General features: G+C 46.9%; 1 protein-coding gene across 1 annotated transcript in view; it reads left to right on the top strand.

The window, feature by feature from the left end:
* Ankh (ANKH inorganic pyrophosphate transport regulator) overlaps positions 1–18,272 on the top strand; it is a 139,131-nt gene that overhangs the window by 89,679 nt on the left and 31,180 nt on the right. The window contains exons 3-6 of the mRNA XM_052743047.1: positions 3,941–4,059; positions 7,433–7,516; positions 14,875–15,045; positions 17,060–17,194. Coding sequence (XP_052599007.1) covers positions 3,941–4,059; positions 7,433–7,516; positions 14,875–15,045; positions 17,060–17,194 — 509 coding nt within the window. The remainder of the gene's footprint in view (positions 1–3,940; positions 4,060–7,432; positions 7,517–14,874; positions 15,046–17,059; positions 17,195–18,272) is intronic.

Genomic DNA, 18,272 nt, shown 5'->3' with positions numbered 1-18,272 from the left:
AATGTTTTCGATCTATAGTTATCAAAACCCAGGTTACTTCCTGGTTTTTCACTCAGGAATACGACATACCCTCTAGTGAGACGCCAGTACCCATAGTAACTTATGATGACTCCTACTTTGCCAAGTATTATACCAGTGAGGCTTTGGCTCTCGTGATACAATCTCACGTTTACTTTGCTTATATTATGCGTGGTCCCAGGCTATTTCTACAAGACCTTGGCCGTATGTGCACCTCCCATCCCCATGCTTTCCAGACAAACGCTGCTCAGTACAGAGTATCGTTGAGTCTATTATGCATCAGTGTCCCAGCTCTCGTGCAGAAAGCTGTCCCCCTTCACAGCTGGGTGATTGGCACAGTGCCTCATATGAATAAGTCATTCAACACATATTTGCTGAAGCGCTTTAAATGTGGCTTATCAGCCATGTAAGCACACACTCTTTGGAAGCAATACATACAGTAGAAACCCAGGATGAACTTGCAGGCTCCTACAAAAAGCCTCCTCAGTAGGACTCAATGAGTCACTAAATAGTCCTGGAGAGACTTTTACCCATCGATACCCGGGGAATTTGAATCAGAACAGGTGTTCTACCTGTTTCTGCATTTTACATCTTGGAAATGACTATATTAGGGTGTAACTGAAATTGATGGGGTCTCAGCTCCCAGAAGACATTCTGCCTTAGATTCTCTCTCATTAATGTGACTATTTCACCGTTTGCTATAACTGCTGGTGACTACCAGCCCTGCACGTTTGCGAAGCACTGATTGCAGAAAGGGCTGTACTCAGTCGCCTGGGGTAATGAGATCAATGAACTGAAAGGGCCTTCCTCTCTCTTTGTTTGCTCTAGTTTTGAGCCTCTTACGGTGCATCGACTCAGTGTCCTCCTCCTGTTTGCAGTCATAAAGCCTGCTTCCTCCGCTCAGGCCTTGTTGAATTTGTTTTATAGCTCTCCTCTTCGGGAGGAAGACTAGTTTGCAGAGCAGTCCTGGGAAGGCAGTTGTTAGGCGCTGAAGCCTGCTAAATAGTCATTAGGGACTATGCAAAGCGTTTTATACAAATCATCCCGGCCACCAGCTTTGGCTGATCTGGAAACAGCTCAAAGGCTGGCTGGCACAGGAGAGAGGAGTTGGGGGACAGAAAAGATGAGGTAGAAATAGTTCCTGGCATTTTATGCACATAATATCCAATGTGGAAACAGCCACTTGGTTACAATCAGATTCTTCTCCCATAGAAAGAATAAGTAAGAAAATAGTAAGAAAGAAAAACTGTCTTTGGCTTCCAGGTTTCCCCTCCAGTAGCTGAAAGAGGAAGGGTCTAAAGTAGAAAAAAGCAAAAGGAGCCCTGGTGCCCATGAGTCCCAGATGCTCTGAAGCTGGGTACATGGAGCCGGGCAGGCGCTGGGAGCTGGAAGAACAAGGGCGGTACTTAACGTCCGCAGACAGATCTGGGAGAAAGGCTCCAGAACCACACTGTGCTTAAGCCGCCATTAACCTTTTTGTTTGTCCTCTTACAAAAAGTTCCCATCTTGATGCCATAGTTAAAATCCATTACTGCAAGAGTCAGGATGCTCACTTCCATTGGTTTCCCCTCTCCCGAGTAACAGGTGCAGATCACATGCCCTGCTGTCCGCTGCACACATTCCAGGCCTCATCTCTCCTTGCTACCACACCCTCCTCGGAACCTATGGGGAGTCATTGGTAGGGCTGCTGTATCAAAATCCTACAGACTGTGTAGCTTAAACGACAGAACTTTACAGTTCTGTGGGCAACAAGTCTGAGGCCTGATTCCTTCTGAGCACTTTGAAGGACAGCCACCCTTTGCCTGTCCCTTGGTTTTGAGACTTTCCTGGCAGCCTTCGGCATGAAACTGAATCACCCAGTCTCTACCCTCACAAGGGCTTTTTTCCTGTCTTTGCATCTAATCTCTCCCTTTTCACAAGTTAACTAGTCATATTGGGCTGGACACCCACTCCAGTATGAACTCATCTTATTATATCTGCAATAGTCCGGTAGCTATACAAGGGCAGAGGTCCAGGGGTTCGGACTTTGATGTTTGAACTTTAGGGAGACATGGTTTGCCCATGTCACTACCATTTTGGCCCTCAGCCCTTCCCTATCCCATGGTGCCTGGGGTCAACCTTGTAGTCAGGTCTTGTCAGCTGGCATGCTCCATGGACGGTAACCTTTACCAGGGGATTTTCACTCACCCGCTATTCATAGCAGCCCCATGCTCTTGCAGGTGGTGCCACTGACCTTTCATCCCAGTGGTTTCTGCCAGAGTAGGGGCGCTTGTGTGGGTGGGTCAAGACTGTCTCCTTGCAAGACCCTGCACAAGTGAACATTTGTCGATCTCATAAAAACACGCACATAAGTAAATAGCGGCCAAGATAAAGAGAAAATGTCCATGGCTCTGCCCCTAGAGTAGACTGTGTGTGAGATGCAGCACTCTTCCATTCGGGCTTTGGGTTTCCATCCGCTGAATGCCGGGCTGAGTGTACCTCACTGCAGACTCAGACAAAAGCACTCACCCTGCCTTCCAGGGTCAGCTTGGGCCACCTGTCTGCTTCTCATCTCGGTCAGGGCTTCTGATCCAAATGGCAAATCCAAGCACAGCTGTCTCCTCACCCCTCTCCCCGCCCCCCGCCCCTCTATAACAAGTCTCATCTTCCCAGAGCTGCTCTTTCCTTCAGGATGTCCTCTCCTGGGGCTTCTCTTCTTGCTCCTCAGTGGCCTTGACAGGCCTGCCACTCTGCTCACCCAACACCGTGGCTCCCTCTGCAACCATCACCTCAACCCCACCTTGTTCTCTGGACCTTGGAACTATCTTAGCTCCTTCGGCTACTTGCCCACTCTGACCTCTGCAATTCCCAAAGATCCATTTTAGGTTCCTAAAAGTCATGTTCAAGGTCAAATTACTATAAAATCCCTGTGACTCAAGACCAGTGCTGGCAAAGGAGCATTAGTATCTCCGTTGACTGGCTTGTGTGGTGATAAGTCCCTGCCCTCTGAACTCTGACATGGGGGTCCTGTTTTTCACCTTAGCTCCATTATGATGTCAGAGTTGTGTCTAGGTGTCACGTGTACACATCCATAGTTATGAGAGAGGGACATATGTGGTGGAGCACTTATAAAGCCTTGAAGAGCATCGATTCATTTTTGTCTTAATCTGCATCCATGAGGTCAAACTAGCAGACCGTCCTTTCGTCTTTGTTAATAGCATCCCTCAGGATCCTCAAGGCCTACATCTTTCCTCTTACCTGTTGGGCTTGGATATACCCTGAGTATATATTGGATTCCCTCTGTGCATCAGTCCCACACCATGACAAGTCTTGACACAGGAGCACTCCCAAAACACCCTCTGGATATCACTTTCTGCTTCATAGGACAATTTCCAGTAGTGACCACCCTCCTCCCAAGAAGTGGCATTGACACTGGCAAGTGTCAAAAGCTTGCTTTAAAACTTGTGCTGAAAACTCATGCTAAACTCTGGAAATTTTCTCTTAGGAAATACCTAATAATATTTAAATATTTAGCTTCAACTGTTTCCACCAAGCATTCTGTTATAATGTCAGATAATACCACGAATGTACACTAGGAAATTGGGCAAATCAATACTTAGCAAATACAGAGGAAAATCAACCCATTGGGAGTCATCCGGTGAGTGAGAAGAGATCATTCAGAGATAGTTGTGGCTTAGAAGGGAGTATATGGTCTGGCCTCCTTAGGTAAGCATGTTGGAACTCATATGCATACCTAACACACCAAAAAAGTACTTGGTAACTGGAATCCCCACCTACCCCGCCAGTAAAAGAATGAGATTATGCATGAGTCTCTTACAGTTTTTTTGACTTTTCTGCAATAAGCAGATATTACAATTAAAATTATTTTAAATGTCTTGGACAAAAATCATGTAAACGCCATGTCTGTTTTGGTCCCTTGTAGCCTACAGTGATTTAGGGTACTACATCATCAACAAGCTACATCATGTGGATGAGTCTGTGGGGAGCAAAACCCGAAGGGCCTTCCTATATCTCGCTGCCTTCCCTTTTATGGATGCTATGGTAAGTAGAGGAAACCATGGGCTTTCCTTTTCCTTAAGGCAAAATATGTTTATCATAGAATTCATTATTTTAAGCATTTTTATGTGTCTGGTTCAATAGTAGGAGAGCATTCATGTTTCTGTGCCATCAGTTTAGAGTGCTTTTTATGTTGCAAATTAAAACTGTTCCCATTAAACAGGAATGTTACCTCACCATGCCCTATTCCAGAAACCACTCTCTACTTTCTGTGTCTATAAATGTGACTCTATGAAGATACCACACAAGGGGATTCAAACTGTGTGTATTCTCTTGTGACTGGCTGATTTTATTATAGACCGCATCGATGTTCTCTCTGTGCTATAGAATGTGTCAGAATTTCATCCCTTTATAAAGAGAATAATATTTCCTTGTATAGATAAAATATATTTTTACCTATCTACTTATTTATATTACTTCTCCATTTGGGCTACTGTGAATAAAGTTAAGAACTTGAGTGTACACATATCCTTTTGAGTCCCTGCTTTCAGTTCTTTGGGGAGTCCCTGAAAAGGAGTCCCTGCTTTTCAGTTCTTTCCCGTCTAGAAATGGGACTGCTAAGTTGTCTGGTGCTTATGTATTTTTTTTTAATTTTTCAAGGAACCGTCAAGCTCATTTCCACAGCCGCTCACCATTTCCACCTACAGTGTAGGGGGTTCCAGCTGACCCTTGAACTTTAGCGGTGTCCATCAATTTGTGATGGTTTTTACATATGTCTTTGCCACAAGTTCTAGCAGACGGCAAGAAAGCACAATTGGACACTTTGATTTACTTTGTCATTTATTTTGTCTGATAGGTTCAGTAACAGAAGATGAGGCTAGCTCTCTCATGCACTGGCTGCTTGTGTGATGCAGACATGCAGGTTCCACAGTATTGCTTCTCCTGAGCAGTGGGAGGGGCTGTGGCATCGCTTAGTTACCAGGCTTATGATATAAAGAAAGAGCTGTCGTGAATCCTGTGTCAATAGTCGTGAAGGGAAGGCTTTATTCTTTTCATTTAGGTATGGCTAGAAAGAGACAATACAAAATTAATATTTAATAGCTAGTAATAAAATCTTCCATTGGCCTCTTTGTAAATTACCGTAGGCAGGAGAGCTGGGTCACCTGTGGCCACCTGTGCCTGGATTTCCCTTTCATTACTTTGGCCATCTGTGTTGCCTCTGGCAGCTGATGCAGGTGAAGCCAAGGACAGTTCAAAGGGGCTGTGCAGTCCCCGTACCCCACACTTTTACACAAGGAACCTGGTGCATATAGGCAGCTTCATCAGAGATCAGAGTCAAGCCTTGGTGCTGAAAGAGTTAAGGTTGAACTGGACAGACTGAACCTATGATGTCACTCTGTCCACCCTGTAAACTGGAAGTGGGGATCTAAACAGAGAGCTGTAATTAGACAGTGAATTCTGGGAACTCATGACTTTTCATGGAAGGGAGTTGCAGACTCCTAGATGCTCTGCCTTCTATCCCTGCCAGCCGTTTTCTTTGCCACAACAGCATTTTTAAAGCTCAGTACACACTGAGTGTCCCTCATCCCAAATCCCAGACCCTAACTTCTCAAAGACCTAAAGCGTCCTGAATGGTACCACATCTGGGAAACCATACAGTCAATTTCATGTGTGAGATTCTAATTCACACTCAGAAATCCCTTAAATATTATGTAAACTTACTTTCAGACTCTTTGTATAAGAATACAAATTTTGTGTTTAGACCTTGGTCCCAACCTCTGGTTATCTATCTGTCTGTCTGTCTGTCTCTATCAATCTATAACATAGATGCATAGATAGATAGATAGATAGATAGATAGATAGATAGATAGATAGATAGATAGATAGATAGGGATTGTTTTGCTTAATGTAGTTGTGGTGGTTTGAAAGAAAATGATGCCCAGATTTTGTTACAGATTTTGAATTCTTCCAGGCTTCGTTATCTAATAATTCTAGTCCCAAGTATTTTTGGATATTTACCCAGCACAACACTAGAGTGTGTGTGATAAGGGCCCTTTCCTTCATGTTTTATTCATAAATTCTTCTGAAGACCCCAATAGAACAGTAAGACGCTGCTGATAAAAGCCAAAATAATAAACATTTATAAAAAGCAATCATCTTCCCTATGCACATGCAGGCATGCACATGTACATGCCTGCAGCACCATCCTTATAACTTGGTTGAGGAGATAATTTTTAGAAATCATGAAGCTTTTCACCCATGGCATTAAGACAACAAGGCTACCCACAAGATGCTATTCGCAAATGTTATCTACATTTTTTTTAGACATTTGACACCTTGGGACCCCAGAGTCAGGGAAGGAAGTAGATGCAGCCACTGTTACGCAAACTCTTGACCCAGACCCAATGATTTGCTCATTGTGTTCAGCTCAGATGTCATGTTAGTCCTCTGTGTTCTAGATTGCTTTCGATTGCTGTGATAAAAACCATTGAAGCTTAGGGAGGAAAGGGCTCATTTCTTCTTACAACTCCCATGTGCAGTCCACCGCTGAGGAAGCCAGGCAGGAACTGGAGGCAGAGACCATGCAGGAACACTGCTCACTGAGCCACTTCCTAGGGCTTGTTCAGCCCGCTTTCTTGTACAACCTAGGCCTACTGGCTTAGGAGTGGCTCTGTCCATAGTGGGCTGAGCCTTTTCCATACCAACTGTCAATCAAAAAATTCCCCCCAGCTTTGCCTACAGACCATTCTGTTAAAGGCATTTTCTCAGGTGAGGTTTCCTCTTCCGTGATGACCCTAGCTTGTGTCAAGTTGACAACAACTAACCAATACAGTCTTTTGGTCTAAATCGACCATTAAGGTAAGATGTGAAGTTTACGCATCCTGTTGTGAACATCAACCTCCACACCTGCTATCTGCTGAGCTTTGCCTTGCCCGCTCCTATTTTAGGATTTTCTCCAGCCTCCCTCCAACACACAAAGCCAAGCTCAGATCCTGAAGACAACATCATCACAGAGTCCTGATCTGCTCATGAGCTGATGACTTCAGTCCCAACCACCTTAGAACTCTCGCTCTAATGTCCTTTTGGGGATCAAGACTGCTCCAGGAGAGACCTTGTGTCTCCACTCTTGGGGGTCATTCAGCTTCCAGCCATGGAGACCAACCCAATCAGCTGGCTTATCTCCTTATCGGTGCTACTGAATAAATTTGTGCACTCACTCCTCATTCCACTGAAAATCCAGTGTGGCACTAGCCAGCCACTGGATGAAGTTACTTTTACCAGTGAAAGACTTCTCAGACCCGCTGCTCTGACTTTTGGAGGCACAGAGTGTATTTTAGGAATACCTACTAAGTCGTAATGTAAGGAGCCCCATAATCCCAGCCACGTCTCTCATTGAAAATTCTGTTCTTTCCGGCAGGCATGGACCCATGCTGGCATTCTCTTAAAACACAAATACAGTTTCCTGGTGGGATGTGCCTCAATCTCAGATGTCATAGCTCAGGTAACTACGGTCTATGTATCTGTCACAGCTCCTCAGAGTGGCTGTCTGATGAATGATTGACTGATGGAACCGAGATGTTGAAACTGTATTTACAGTTGTGTGGGGGTGGTACTCCCCAGTATTTGGCTCACAGCAGATATGGATTGTGATGGTTGTTTGATGAGTGAGGCAAGGTAATATCCTGTAATTGGAGTAGTGTCTTATACAATCTTGCTAGGATGAGGTTGTACAGGTTTAAATGAAGTGCCTGAGATTTGAACCATTGTTTTTAAAGTGTGGGAATGTGAAGTGGTTAGTAAGGATATGGGCAATGTGACACAGTGGATAAAGTGCCTGCTTTGCAAGCTTGAGGACGAGAGGACAGAACCCCAGCACCGGGGGAAATGTGTAAGAGTGTCTGTCTGTAACCCCAGCACTGGGGAGGCAGAGACAGGAGAATCCGGGGGCGTGCAGCCAGCCAGTCTATGAAGCAGCCAGCTCCAGGTTCAGTGAGAGACCTTGTCTCAAAACAGAAGATGGAGAGTGAGAGAAGAGATACACAGAAACCTCTGACCTCCACATGTGCATACACAAGTGAGGGTGCTCATGCACATGTGTACACAGGCACATACACACACACACACATACACACGCTCACTCACATACTCACGCGCACACACACACACACATACACACACACACACACACACACACACACACACACACACACACACACACACACACACAATGATAACAGAGTATTACCAGATACATTTGGGGCCAGTCTTATGTGGTCCCTTGGCTCTTGCCCTTGTCCACATAGTCCCTACAGGGCCTGACAGAACAATCTATCACTTGGTTTCTGAATGAGCTCTTGGGACTCATGGAATTATTCTTTTTTCCCTCTTTTTTAAAGCTTTATGTCTTGTTATGGGTGGGGCACACAAACTGTGCACACATGCAGGGCATCACAGGACAGCTCTGTCCAATCAGTCCTCTCCTTCCTCCTTTGCCTGGATCTGGGAATTGAACTCAGGTCCCCAGGCTTGAGCAGCAAGCTCTTTATCTCCTGAGCCATCTGACCGACCTGGGTTTTCTGTTATTGTTGTTTTGGCTTTGGTTTGGGTTTCAGTTTATTTATTTGTTACAAGATCTCTCTGTCTCTCTCTTTATAGCCTAGGCTGACTTTGGACACTCCAATCCTCCTGCCTCAAACTCCAGAGCACTGGGATTATTTTCAAACATGGTTTCTGGTGTGGGTGCCGTGAAGTTCTGTCACTCACACATCATTCCCCACTGTCTTCCTTAGGGTGACTGTTGCTGTGATGAAACACCTTGACCAAAGCAAACTGGGGAGGGGACAGTTTGTTTGACTTAAACTCTCACATCTTAGTCCATCATTAAAGGAAGTCAAGACAGGATCTCAAACAGGGCAGGAACCTGGAGGCAGGAGCTGATGCAGAGGTCATGGAGGAGTGCTGCTTACTGTCTTGCTCAGCCTGCTCTCTTATAGAACCCAGGGCCACCAACCCAGAGTGGTACCACCCACCATGGGCTGGGCCCTCACCCATCAATCACTGACTAAGAAACTGCCTTACAGGCTTGCATATAGCCCTGATCTTAAGGAGATGTTTTCGTAACGGAGGTTCCCTCCTCTCAGTTGACTTTAGCTTATGTCAAGTTGACATAAAACTAGCCAGCACACCCACATTTCAAAACGAACAGGAAGTCGGTTCCACTGCCTGACCACATTGTCTGAGAGGAGGGCTTTCGTTCCCCTTCAATCTCAGGGCTGGCACCAGCCCTGGCCCGCCTTTCGTCTTTTTTTTTTTTTTTTTCTTCCCTCTAAGGATAAAACAGGAAAAGTTTCTGGGAAAGAAGATGCATGCAGTCCCTATCAGTCTGAGCAGGACTTAGCCATGCGGGGGCGGGGGGGGGGGGGTGCTTGAGCATAACATTTTTCTGAAGAAGGGTTGGACCATCATTTCAGCTCACACATCCCAATTCTCAGTTCCGCCTACAGTCAGCTCCTGCATTTGTCTTAACTGTACAACTTCATCTATAAACCACTGCTTGGAAATAATCTACAGTTAAACTGTTAGGTTTAACCTCCTTAAAGACCAAGAATTAAATTTCCAAATTAATTGCATTTATTCCATGGGAAAGTAATTGAAAATAATTCTTGCGAACATGTATGCGTGTGCCTGAATACCAGCTAGCATCATCCTTTGATCTATCTTGTTAATTTTCCTGTACCGCTATTAGAGTTTTGTCCCGGAGTTACGTTCAGCATCCTCTGAGAGCTGGATTAAGCTGCCTTGTTCACGTGCCATTTAATTTGAAGTGAAAGAAACATCTCGCCTTCCAAACAGAAGCAGCAATTCAGTGGGAGTTTGCAGATGTGTGTTATTACAAAGGCGGAAAGACAAAAGGAAGCAGAAAGGAAGAAGAAGGAGTTTAGCTCTGCCTAAGATAAATGGAGTCAGCATCTAGGGACAGGAAAAAAAAAAACATACTTATGGAAAATACTTTGCCATACACCCACAGCCATTTTCCTCCCTGCTTTCCAACCTGATCCTGACCCCTGCTTATTGGAATCAACAGATCTGGTTGGGGGAAGCAAGGGAGGCTGAGTGCAGATGCCTTCTGGCTATTCCTGGTAGAGCAGTTATTTTAAACCTTGTTGTCTGAGTTCCTGTCACAGTGTGGTTGGGGGAATAAATATCATTTTCCTTTGTAAGTCTTCTCTCCTGCCCCCCTCAACCCCCCACCCCACTTCATTCTTCTCATTACCTGAAAGCTGTCAGGGCACCTAACCTGACCGTTTGTAAATAGGTCCTATGCAAAGCACTTTGAACTATCTACCTTGTCAATGCCAAAACATAACCATCAGCTCCAAAGGGATAAGAGTTTATTCTGAAGCTAAATATGAGCAACCATGGTCCTAAGAGTACAGATTTAGGTTACCCCCAAATTCCATGTCTGGGGTGGTAATAGTTTGAAGACATTTTTATTCTAACAGTACAAAGAAAATCATTAGTCAAGACACTTAAAATACATCAGCGGCAACAGAATGTAGGCAGGTCACAGCCAAGCAAAGTGGAGAAGACTCATCTACAAGCTGTAGACGCCTCAGCGGGTGGAAACTGGGGTTCTCGTTGATACGTTCCAGAAGGTTTTATCTGTTAGTCTTGGGATGTCAGCTCAGACCAAGGTAGACAAGGAATGGCTGTTTATAAGACTCAAGATAGCCCGGAATAAACTGTAAACAGGGCTGTGGACCTGCAACATTCCAACCTCTCCAGGGCCACTACAGCTCTAGTCATCCAATCAGCCTCGCAGAAGGTTCCATGGAGGGTGCGGCTTTTTTCAGGAACTTCCATGGTGTGAAGATAAATCAGTGAGAAAAGTGGTTAGTAATACTCAGAGTTCTAGCAGCAACTCCCACTTTTAAAAAAAAAACTGCCCCAAAGTGTATTGGTTTCACACAACAGTACAAGGTGAGGCACGTGACCTGCTCTCCACCTCCGGATTGAATTGTAGTTCCAGGTGTCCCCGTCAGTGACATCGCAAAGGAATTTGTCTTGTTTTAGTCCGTGTTCATCCAGACTTTCTTTACTTGTTCGGCATCAGAGTGAGAATTCTCCTGATGCTGTTTGTCCTTCCTGGTGCCTCCCAGACTTTGCCCTCTGCTGAAATAACCCCCCCCCCCCACCCCTGCCTTCAGAGGTCAGCTGGGAGCCCTCTCTGCTCATGGTCTTTTCACCTCAGCCTTTGACAAGACCCTGCCCTGGACTGACCCTTATTGTGCCTGCCTCACCTGTCTCCAGCAGCAAATGCTTCTGCAGGAACTGTAAGTCACCTCAGCTGACCCTGGGGAGCTGCTGCAGAAGGTCACTCCCCCGTCACACTTCCCAGGAGGTGACCTCGGTTCGGTTCCCACGTCTCAGAGAACACTGAAGCAAGCACATTCTTACCTTGTGGCCCTTGTCCTGCAAGCTTAACTTGCAGCCTCCACACTCCCACATTTGAAGAGGTGCTCTCTCTCTCTCTTTCAGGGCCACCTCCTCTACCTGTCCCTCGGGTCCTGATTTGGCCTGCTTTCTGGGGAGCCTTATTAATTAGTTTTCAGTGACCCTCCTGTGTCCATGGATGAGTGTCTGGGCATGCACGCATGCTCACATAGATAGAAAACCCAAGGGCAGCGAGCAGCTTGTTCTTGATCCCCGCGTATCTTGTTAGCTAGCTACAGTCCTGTCCTTCTCTGTATTACTTCACAGCCACAGTTCTTAGAAGGACAGCTTCCACTCACTGCCTCCTTTTTTTCCCCACTTCCTTTTCAGTGTGTTCCCTGCAGAGGTCTGGTTTTACCTCTGTCAGTTCTTCCAGAAGGTTCTTACTAAGAACCTTGTGCCCTTCGACCCAGGAGGCAATTTCCATTGTCTCATAAACAGCTCAATGGCTCTTCACTCTAGACTCCTCTTTCCCTAGGAAACACTGGCCTCATGCTGCCCATGAGGGCTCTTAACTCCTGCCCATGTTGGTGTGGATGCTATTTGCCCCCCCCTCAATTTCACATCCATCCAGCAGGGTTGATCTCTTTAAGAGGTGGAGCCTTACTTAGATCACTGAGCGCTGCCCCTGGAAGGGTTGTAGGATTCCAGCCCCTCTGGTGTCATGTGTTCAAGTGATCTTTTCCTGTCACACACACTTCTCACTGTTGCCCTCAGCCATGAAGCAACACAGCCAAGGTAGGTAGAGGGGTCCCCCCAGGGCCTGCCCCATGCTGTCTAGGATGCCCAGCCTCTAAATCTACATTAAATAGGCCCTCTTATAATAACAAGAAAATCAAATCGTGTTGTCTCCTAGGATTACAGCATCTACAACATGACTGTGATTCCTCCGTTAAATATCCATAGGCTCCCCCTATTAGAGACCCAGACAAAGCTACTAACAGGCCCCTGAATTGAAGATCTTCCGTAACAAGAATCTGGCTGAGTAAATTGGCAAGTGCGATCATCAGGGTAGAAGCTCCGGAGCCACCCTGGGAACACTTCCCTTATCGTGGAGGGTTATGTTCTAGTCCCTAGCATCACTTCCCTTTGCTGTGCCCTCCCCCACCCCCCGCTACTGTCATTCATTCTAATCAAAAATCATCCCTTCCCACCCACAGTGCTGAGCAGCCTCCTCACGCACCCCCACCCTGCGGCCCTGGCTTCTACTGTTCCTAGTGTGGCCACAGTTGTCTTATCCATCAAAATCCTGACCACCTCAGGGCTCCTTGAAACTCTCAATCCTCATGCTGACCCAGGAGGGGCTGAAGCCCACAAACCCTACTCACTGCCTGTCCAGCCCCAGCATGGTCCTCGTACCACCTTGTTCTCTGGTCCACCGTCCGCCTACCACAGCTCCAACCTGGAAGAAATACTCTGCCTCAGTTTCCCTCTCCTCCTTTCTGCTCCTTCCACCTCTGCTCAGTCTAAGGGTCTCAGCTCAGGCAGAGCCCCGCAAAGAGATGCTCAGATGCTCCCCCCCCACCCCCGACCCCACCCTCCACAGCGACTCTGTCATGACAGGCAGTGGGTACTCACTGGCCCATTGTTTGATTAGTGTGTCTGTCCTCTCTGCTGGATTGTCAGCCCCAAGAGGTCAGTCCAGGACTGTCTCTATCACTGAGTACCAGGGTCTGGCCTGGGGCCCGTACATGCTTTCACGGGGAACATCCTCACCACTGACGCCACAGGTTCCTTTCTTATATAATCTGACATGCTTTTGGTGGCCCTGACAGATTCAGCACTGTGATTCCAGACTAGGAGGCAAAGTGCACAGGTATAATGCTGAGTTGGGAAGTGATGTGGTCTGCCATAAAGACGTAAGGGCGGTGGCCTGTGACCAGTGCTGGGCCACATGCTTCAAGTCAGTTAGAATTTCAGGGGGAGGCTGACAGCATCTCCACCTTGGCCTTGGGGGCTCCACTGCCAAGCCCATCCCCCATCACCCTTCTGCTGTGTGGGCTTACCTCTCTTTGGTATGTATCCCTCTCCTTGTTCAGGTCCTCCTCCATGGTCCTGCTCCTCGGACTTCTGTCTTGCAGAACTGTCTTGACAGCTTAGGGTTTAGAGGATACACTGAGCTTTACATTTTCCATTTTCATACAGTCAGGCTTCAGACTCTGCATATCACCACTGTGGTTTCCAGTGCACTTTATGAAGATGGCAATAACGTGAAGCTTGCTATGGATATGCCACGCTAAGCTCTAAAAGGGAGCTCTGACTAGTTAGCTGAGTATGGGCATTGTGTCCACAACCTCAAATGCCCAAGCTTCGGGCTCAATCCGTGTGTCCTGGCAAGGCTTCTTCCTGCTGGTCTCCACATCTTTTAGTTCACTGTCTTTGGTCCAGTTAGAAGCAGCATGGGGACAGTCATGGGCATGCTTGCTTCTGTCACTGCCCAGCATGTCCTCCTGGCATGGCCAGTATGTGTGACTGAGTGAGCGACTTAGTGAGAATGAACACCTCCCCAGCTTGTATCTTCTCAGGTCGCCCGTGTTCTCGGCTGCCTGCTCATAGCCACACATCCATGTAGCACCTCTGTCCCCATGCTCTGAGAACCCAGTGGTGAGGTTGGCCACATTCCAGGCAGCTGCAGGATGAGGAAGTTAATACATCATAAACTCTGCTTTCGAGACCGACACATCCAAGAGAGATTAACACTTCATCATGACTTGAGTCTCTCCCGACTGTGGTCACTTCTACCATCCACACAACCCGTTTGCAGCCTCTAAATATCACCACTGTGGTTCGGAGCATTAAGTTTTGTCGATGGTGAATATGAAACCCGCTCCTTCCAAGTACAAGACGTCCAGGTCTCTAAATCAGGAAACAAATGGGCATTGTAGTCACATAATAGTTAATATTTTAATACCTTTCCAAGCTGAGAATTTTATATTTTTCTAAGTTGGGTTGTTCCATCATCATTGCCAGTGGTGTTTGGAACAGCATTATTGGTGAGTTCTATCCTGTGAATGTTCCAGCCGTATGTCCCTGTACATCACAGACTGCCACAGCTTTTTCCTCTGCTGTGGAAAAAGCCTCCAGTAGCCACGAGTGAGGCAACTAAGAAGCCCAAGTTTCTAGGTAGTTCTTAGTTGTTACTAGAGATACAAATTGCCTTAAAAGAGTCCCAGTGGTGGGGCTCACAAAATCATGGTTGAACTCCTCCAGTGAACCCCAGGCATCTGCATCTGGGTCACAGGAGGTCAGGATAGAGTCAGAGCCCCTGGTGAGCTCTCCCTGTCAGCTGCTGGGTTCAGGAGGGTGACCTAGCCTCTTGGACCAGCTCCCTCATTCTGCTGACCTGCCCTGTCTTCTCTCCTACAGGTTGTTTTCGTAGCCATTTTGCTTCACAGTCACCTGGAATGCCGAGAGCCACTGCTCATCCCCATCCTGTCTCTGTACATGGGTGCGCTTGTGCGTTGTACCACACTGTGCCTGGGCTACTACAAGAACATCCACGACATCATCCCTGACAGGAGCGGCCCAGAGCTGGGGGTGCGTGCCCCTTTTGACATTTTAAAGTATTGGCACATACTAGTTGTACAAAAAGTAACAGGACACACTGTGCAATTTTCATACTTGCATGTGTCACATGTTGGTCATACTCAGCCACCTTGATTCTTCTCTCTCCCCAGCCCCCTATCCCTCTCTCCCTAACCCCCAGGGCAGTCATTATTATCTGCTCAACCACAATTTGCCCAAGACCCAAAGAATGTGAAATAAGAACTCAGTGTAATAAGGTTCAAGTGCTAGGGAAGGCAGTCAGAGAACCATGAACTCTACAGATGAAAATGATCTTAGAAGTGACCATCCAGCCTCCTTCTCACCAAAGGAGGAGACAGGGTGTCATGTCAAGTCATGGGCAACACAGCACTCATACCTCCTTGTACTCCTTGGTAACCTCCTTTTCGGTCCAGAAAGTTTCAGGATTCATGGAACCTTTGTATTCATGTTATATTGTTTTTAACATCATAGCACAGGCCCAGGCTCTGTTTATTTTCTCCACACCAGCCAGTGTGGCACCTCCTAGGGACTCGGCAGAGCTCTAGGTACCATAGTGTGACGGGAAATCTTGAGATATGGCCTCTAGTTTCAACAAGTTTTATAACTTACTAGGCAGGGAAGACCAACACCGAAGCAACAATTAGAAAACAAAACAAAAACTAGATGAGTCCAAAACAGCATCTGCGCTGCAGAGAACCCGAAGGCCTCCAGTTTGGGTCATGTGGTCTAGGAAGCCTCCATGGAGAAGTTCGGGTGTGTCCCGGACCTTTAAAGTCAATTAAGAATCAAGTCAGGGCAGGCGGTGGTGACGCACGCCTTTAATCCCAGCACTCAGGAGGCAGAGCCAGGCCGATCTCTGTGAGCTCGAGGAGGCCAGCCTGGTCTACAGAGTGAAATCCAGGACAGGCACCAAAACTACACAGAGAAGCCCTGTCTTGAAAAACCACATACACAAAATAGAATCAAGTCTAGAGTAGAACAGCCAACCTTTCACAAGAGGCCAAGCATTCTGCTCATCACAAGTTATGAACAGTATTGGGTTTATGTGCATGCTGGCTTCTACTCACGTACATTAGGCATCACATTAGGAATGATCATGTCTAACCCTGACCACACTCCACCCCCAGTCCCCAGCTTAACCATACAATGCTTTCATCATGTCACAACAGTAATTGTGTTGATCACGTACCTCATCCTAGGTCAAGCTATCCTTGACATCCTACCTAGTTATTTCCACCACTTGGCTGCCACAATTATCTTTGATAGGACCAATCTCTCTCTCCTCTCTCTCAATGTTCAGCCTCCAGCAGAGGGAAAGAAATCAAAATGCCTGAGATGATTCCATGATGTAACACTTACCCTCTTAAGAAACAAAACCAAAATTGTGTAACAGAAGCCACACTTGAAAGATAGCACACACCTTGGCCATAGATGTCTTAAGATATGGCTGGTCCTTTACTGTGCTTTTGTTTCACTTATGGCTCTGCACAGGGTGTGTGACTCCTATGAAGGCTTTGAAGGCGGGAGTCTCTGTAGCTGAGCTAAATAGTCCTGCATTCATTAGACACATTTATATATATTGACTGATTCCAAAGTAGATTATAATAGCTTTCTATTTCTCAGAGTTACCTCCTACTGACATGGCTTCTTGCCAGTCACTGTGATGACATAAACAGAGACTCATTTCAAACCTGCTTCTCAGGTCCTGGAGCTGGGCTCCACCTTGTATGGTTCCGCATATGGAAAACAGTGGTTGGGATGCATCGAGCTCCAGTGTGTGCTTTGATTTCTCAGTAGCTTGCCAGCTGTCTGAATTAATTTCTAATAAGACTGTACACTTCATTTTAATTCAACTTGGCATGTCTACAGAGGCTTTTCTGTATGTTATTGTTAAGCATAATGAAGTAGCTGTTGATTGGCCTAAGAAGGCCAAGCTTTGATTTGAAGCTGTTTTCTGTTCTGCTTCTGGAACCGAATGAGCTTTGACCTCCGTTTCTCCACACAGGGCGATGCCACCATAAGAAAGATGCTGAGTTTCTGGTGGCCTCTGGCTCTGATCCTGGCCACACAGCGAATCAGTCGGCCCATCGTCAATCTCTTCGTGTCCCGGGACCTGGGCGGCAGCTCTGCTGCCACAGAGGTAGGGCACTCGGTGGGCACGTGGGCACACGTTGAGGGATAGAAGTGGTTCAAATCTATTTCCACTTCACCTCCAGAGCTCAAGCAATTCTAAAATATTAAATCATGTGACACGGTGACAAAGGAAGCCATGATTGGGTGACCTGTGAAATTTTACATTTCTATGACTATGGAAGAAAACATCGACTTCATCCTTCTCGCTTACCACATGAGGAGCTGAGGCATCGGAGAGAATGACACGGACAGAACCTGCTGGAAGCTGGGATAGTGAGACCGTTCTAGCTTTCTGATCTCCTTCCCACGGCCCTTCCATTTCTCTGTGGTGTCATTGTGCGGCTTCTTCACTGTTGTTGCAAAGGATGATGGGACATGCCTTGTAGGAGCTCTAGCAGTGCCCGGAGGCCTGTGGTGACCCGGCCTGGCCTCGCCTACTCTGTCCCAGTGTCATACACACGACACCTATGGGCGCTTTGGTAATCAGCCCTCCTCCCGATGGGGTCTCCTGTGTGTGTTCACTCAAAACTCCAGAAATGGATCTGGAAACTGGCTGCCATGCCACAGCAGGGGTTGACTCATCCGTTCCTTCTTTCGAGCTGGGGATGAACAAACAGAGTGACTTCATTTGTTTCCTCCTCCATTGCCTTCTGGAGAATTAATTCTGTTGCTGGCACCGCTGGTCCTTTAGGAAGGCTGGTGACTTCTCATTAAGGCCTCCTGTTTATACCTGGCCTTGACTGCGCCGTCAGCAGCTCCCCAGCCCAGAGCACCCTGCCAGTTTCCATGGCCTGGGAAGAGCTCCTGTTGGCCCGGAGAAGATGCCTATAAATCCAGAGCAGAGTGCTTTCTCTGGCCCCCGTTTGTTCCTGGATGTTGGTATCTGAGGCCCAGCCGTCATCTTGGGTGGCTGCTGTAGCGCTGTAGCCTTCTCAGTCAAATACTGACTTTCCAAGTGCAGTGTATGAAACCCCCCTCGCTTATGTGCTAGAATTCCACCTCCCCATAAACAAAACAAAAGAGGACAGATTTTGTATTAGGCATTTCCAAATTGCCAGCTCCGGCACAGAAGCTCAACCCAAGGG

This window comes from Peromyscus californicus, unplaced genomic scaffold (genome assembly GCF_007827085.1).
Source record: "Peromyscus californicus insignis strain IS unplaced genomic scaffold, ASM782708v3 Scaffold_18__1_contigs__length_77618521, whole genome shotgun sequence".
In the NCBI taxonomy this organism is placed as follows: Eukaryota; Metazoa; Chordata; class Mammalia; order Rodentia; family Cricetidae; genus Peromyscus; species Peromyscus californicus.
The sequence above is the reverse complement of the archived record's forward strand: the minus strand, read 5'-3'. Positions and strand labels throughout refer to the sequence as shown.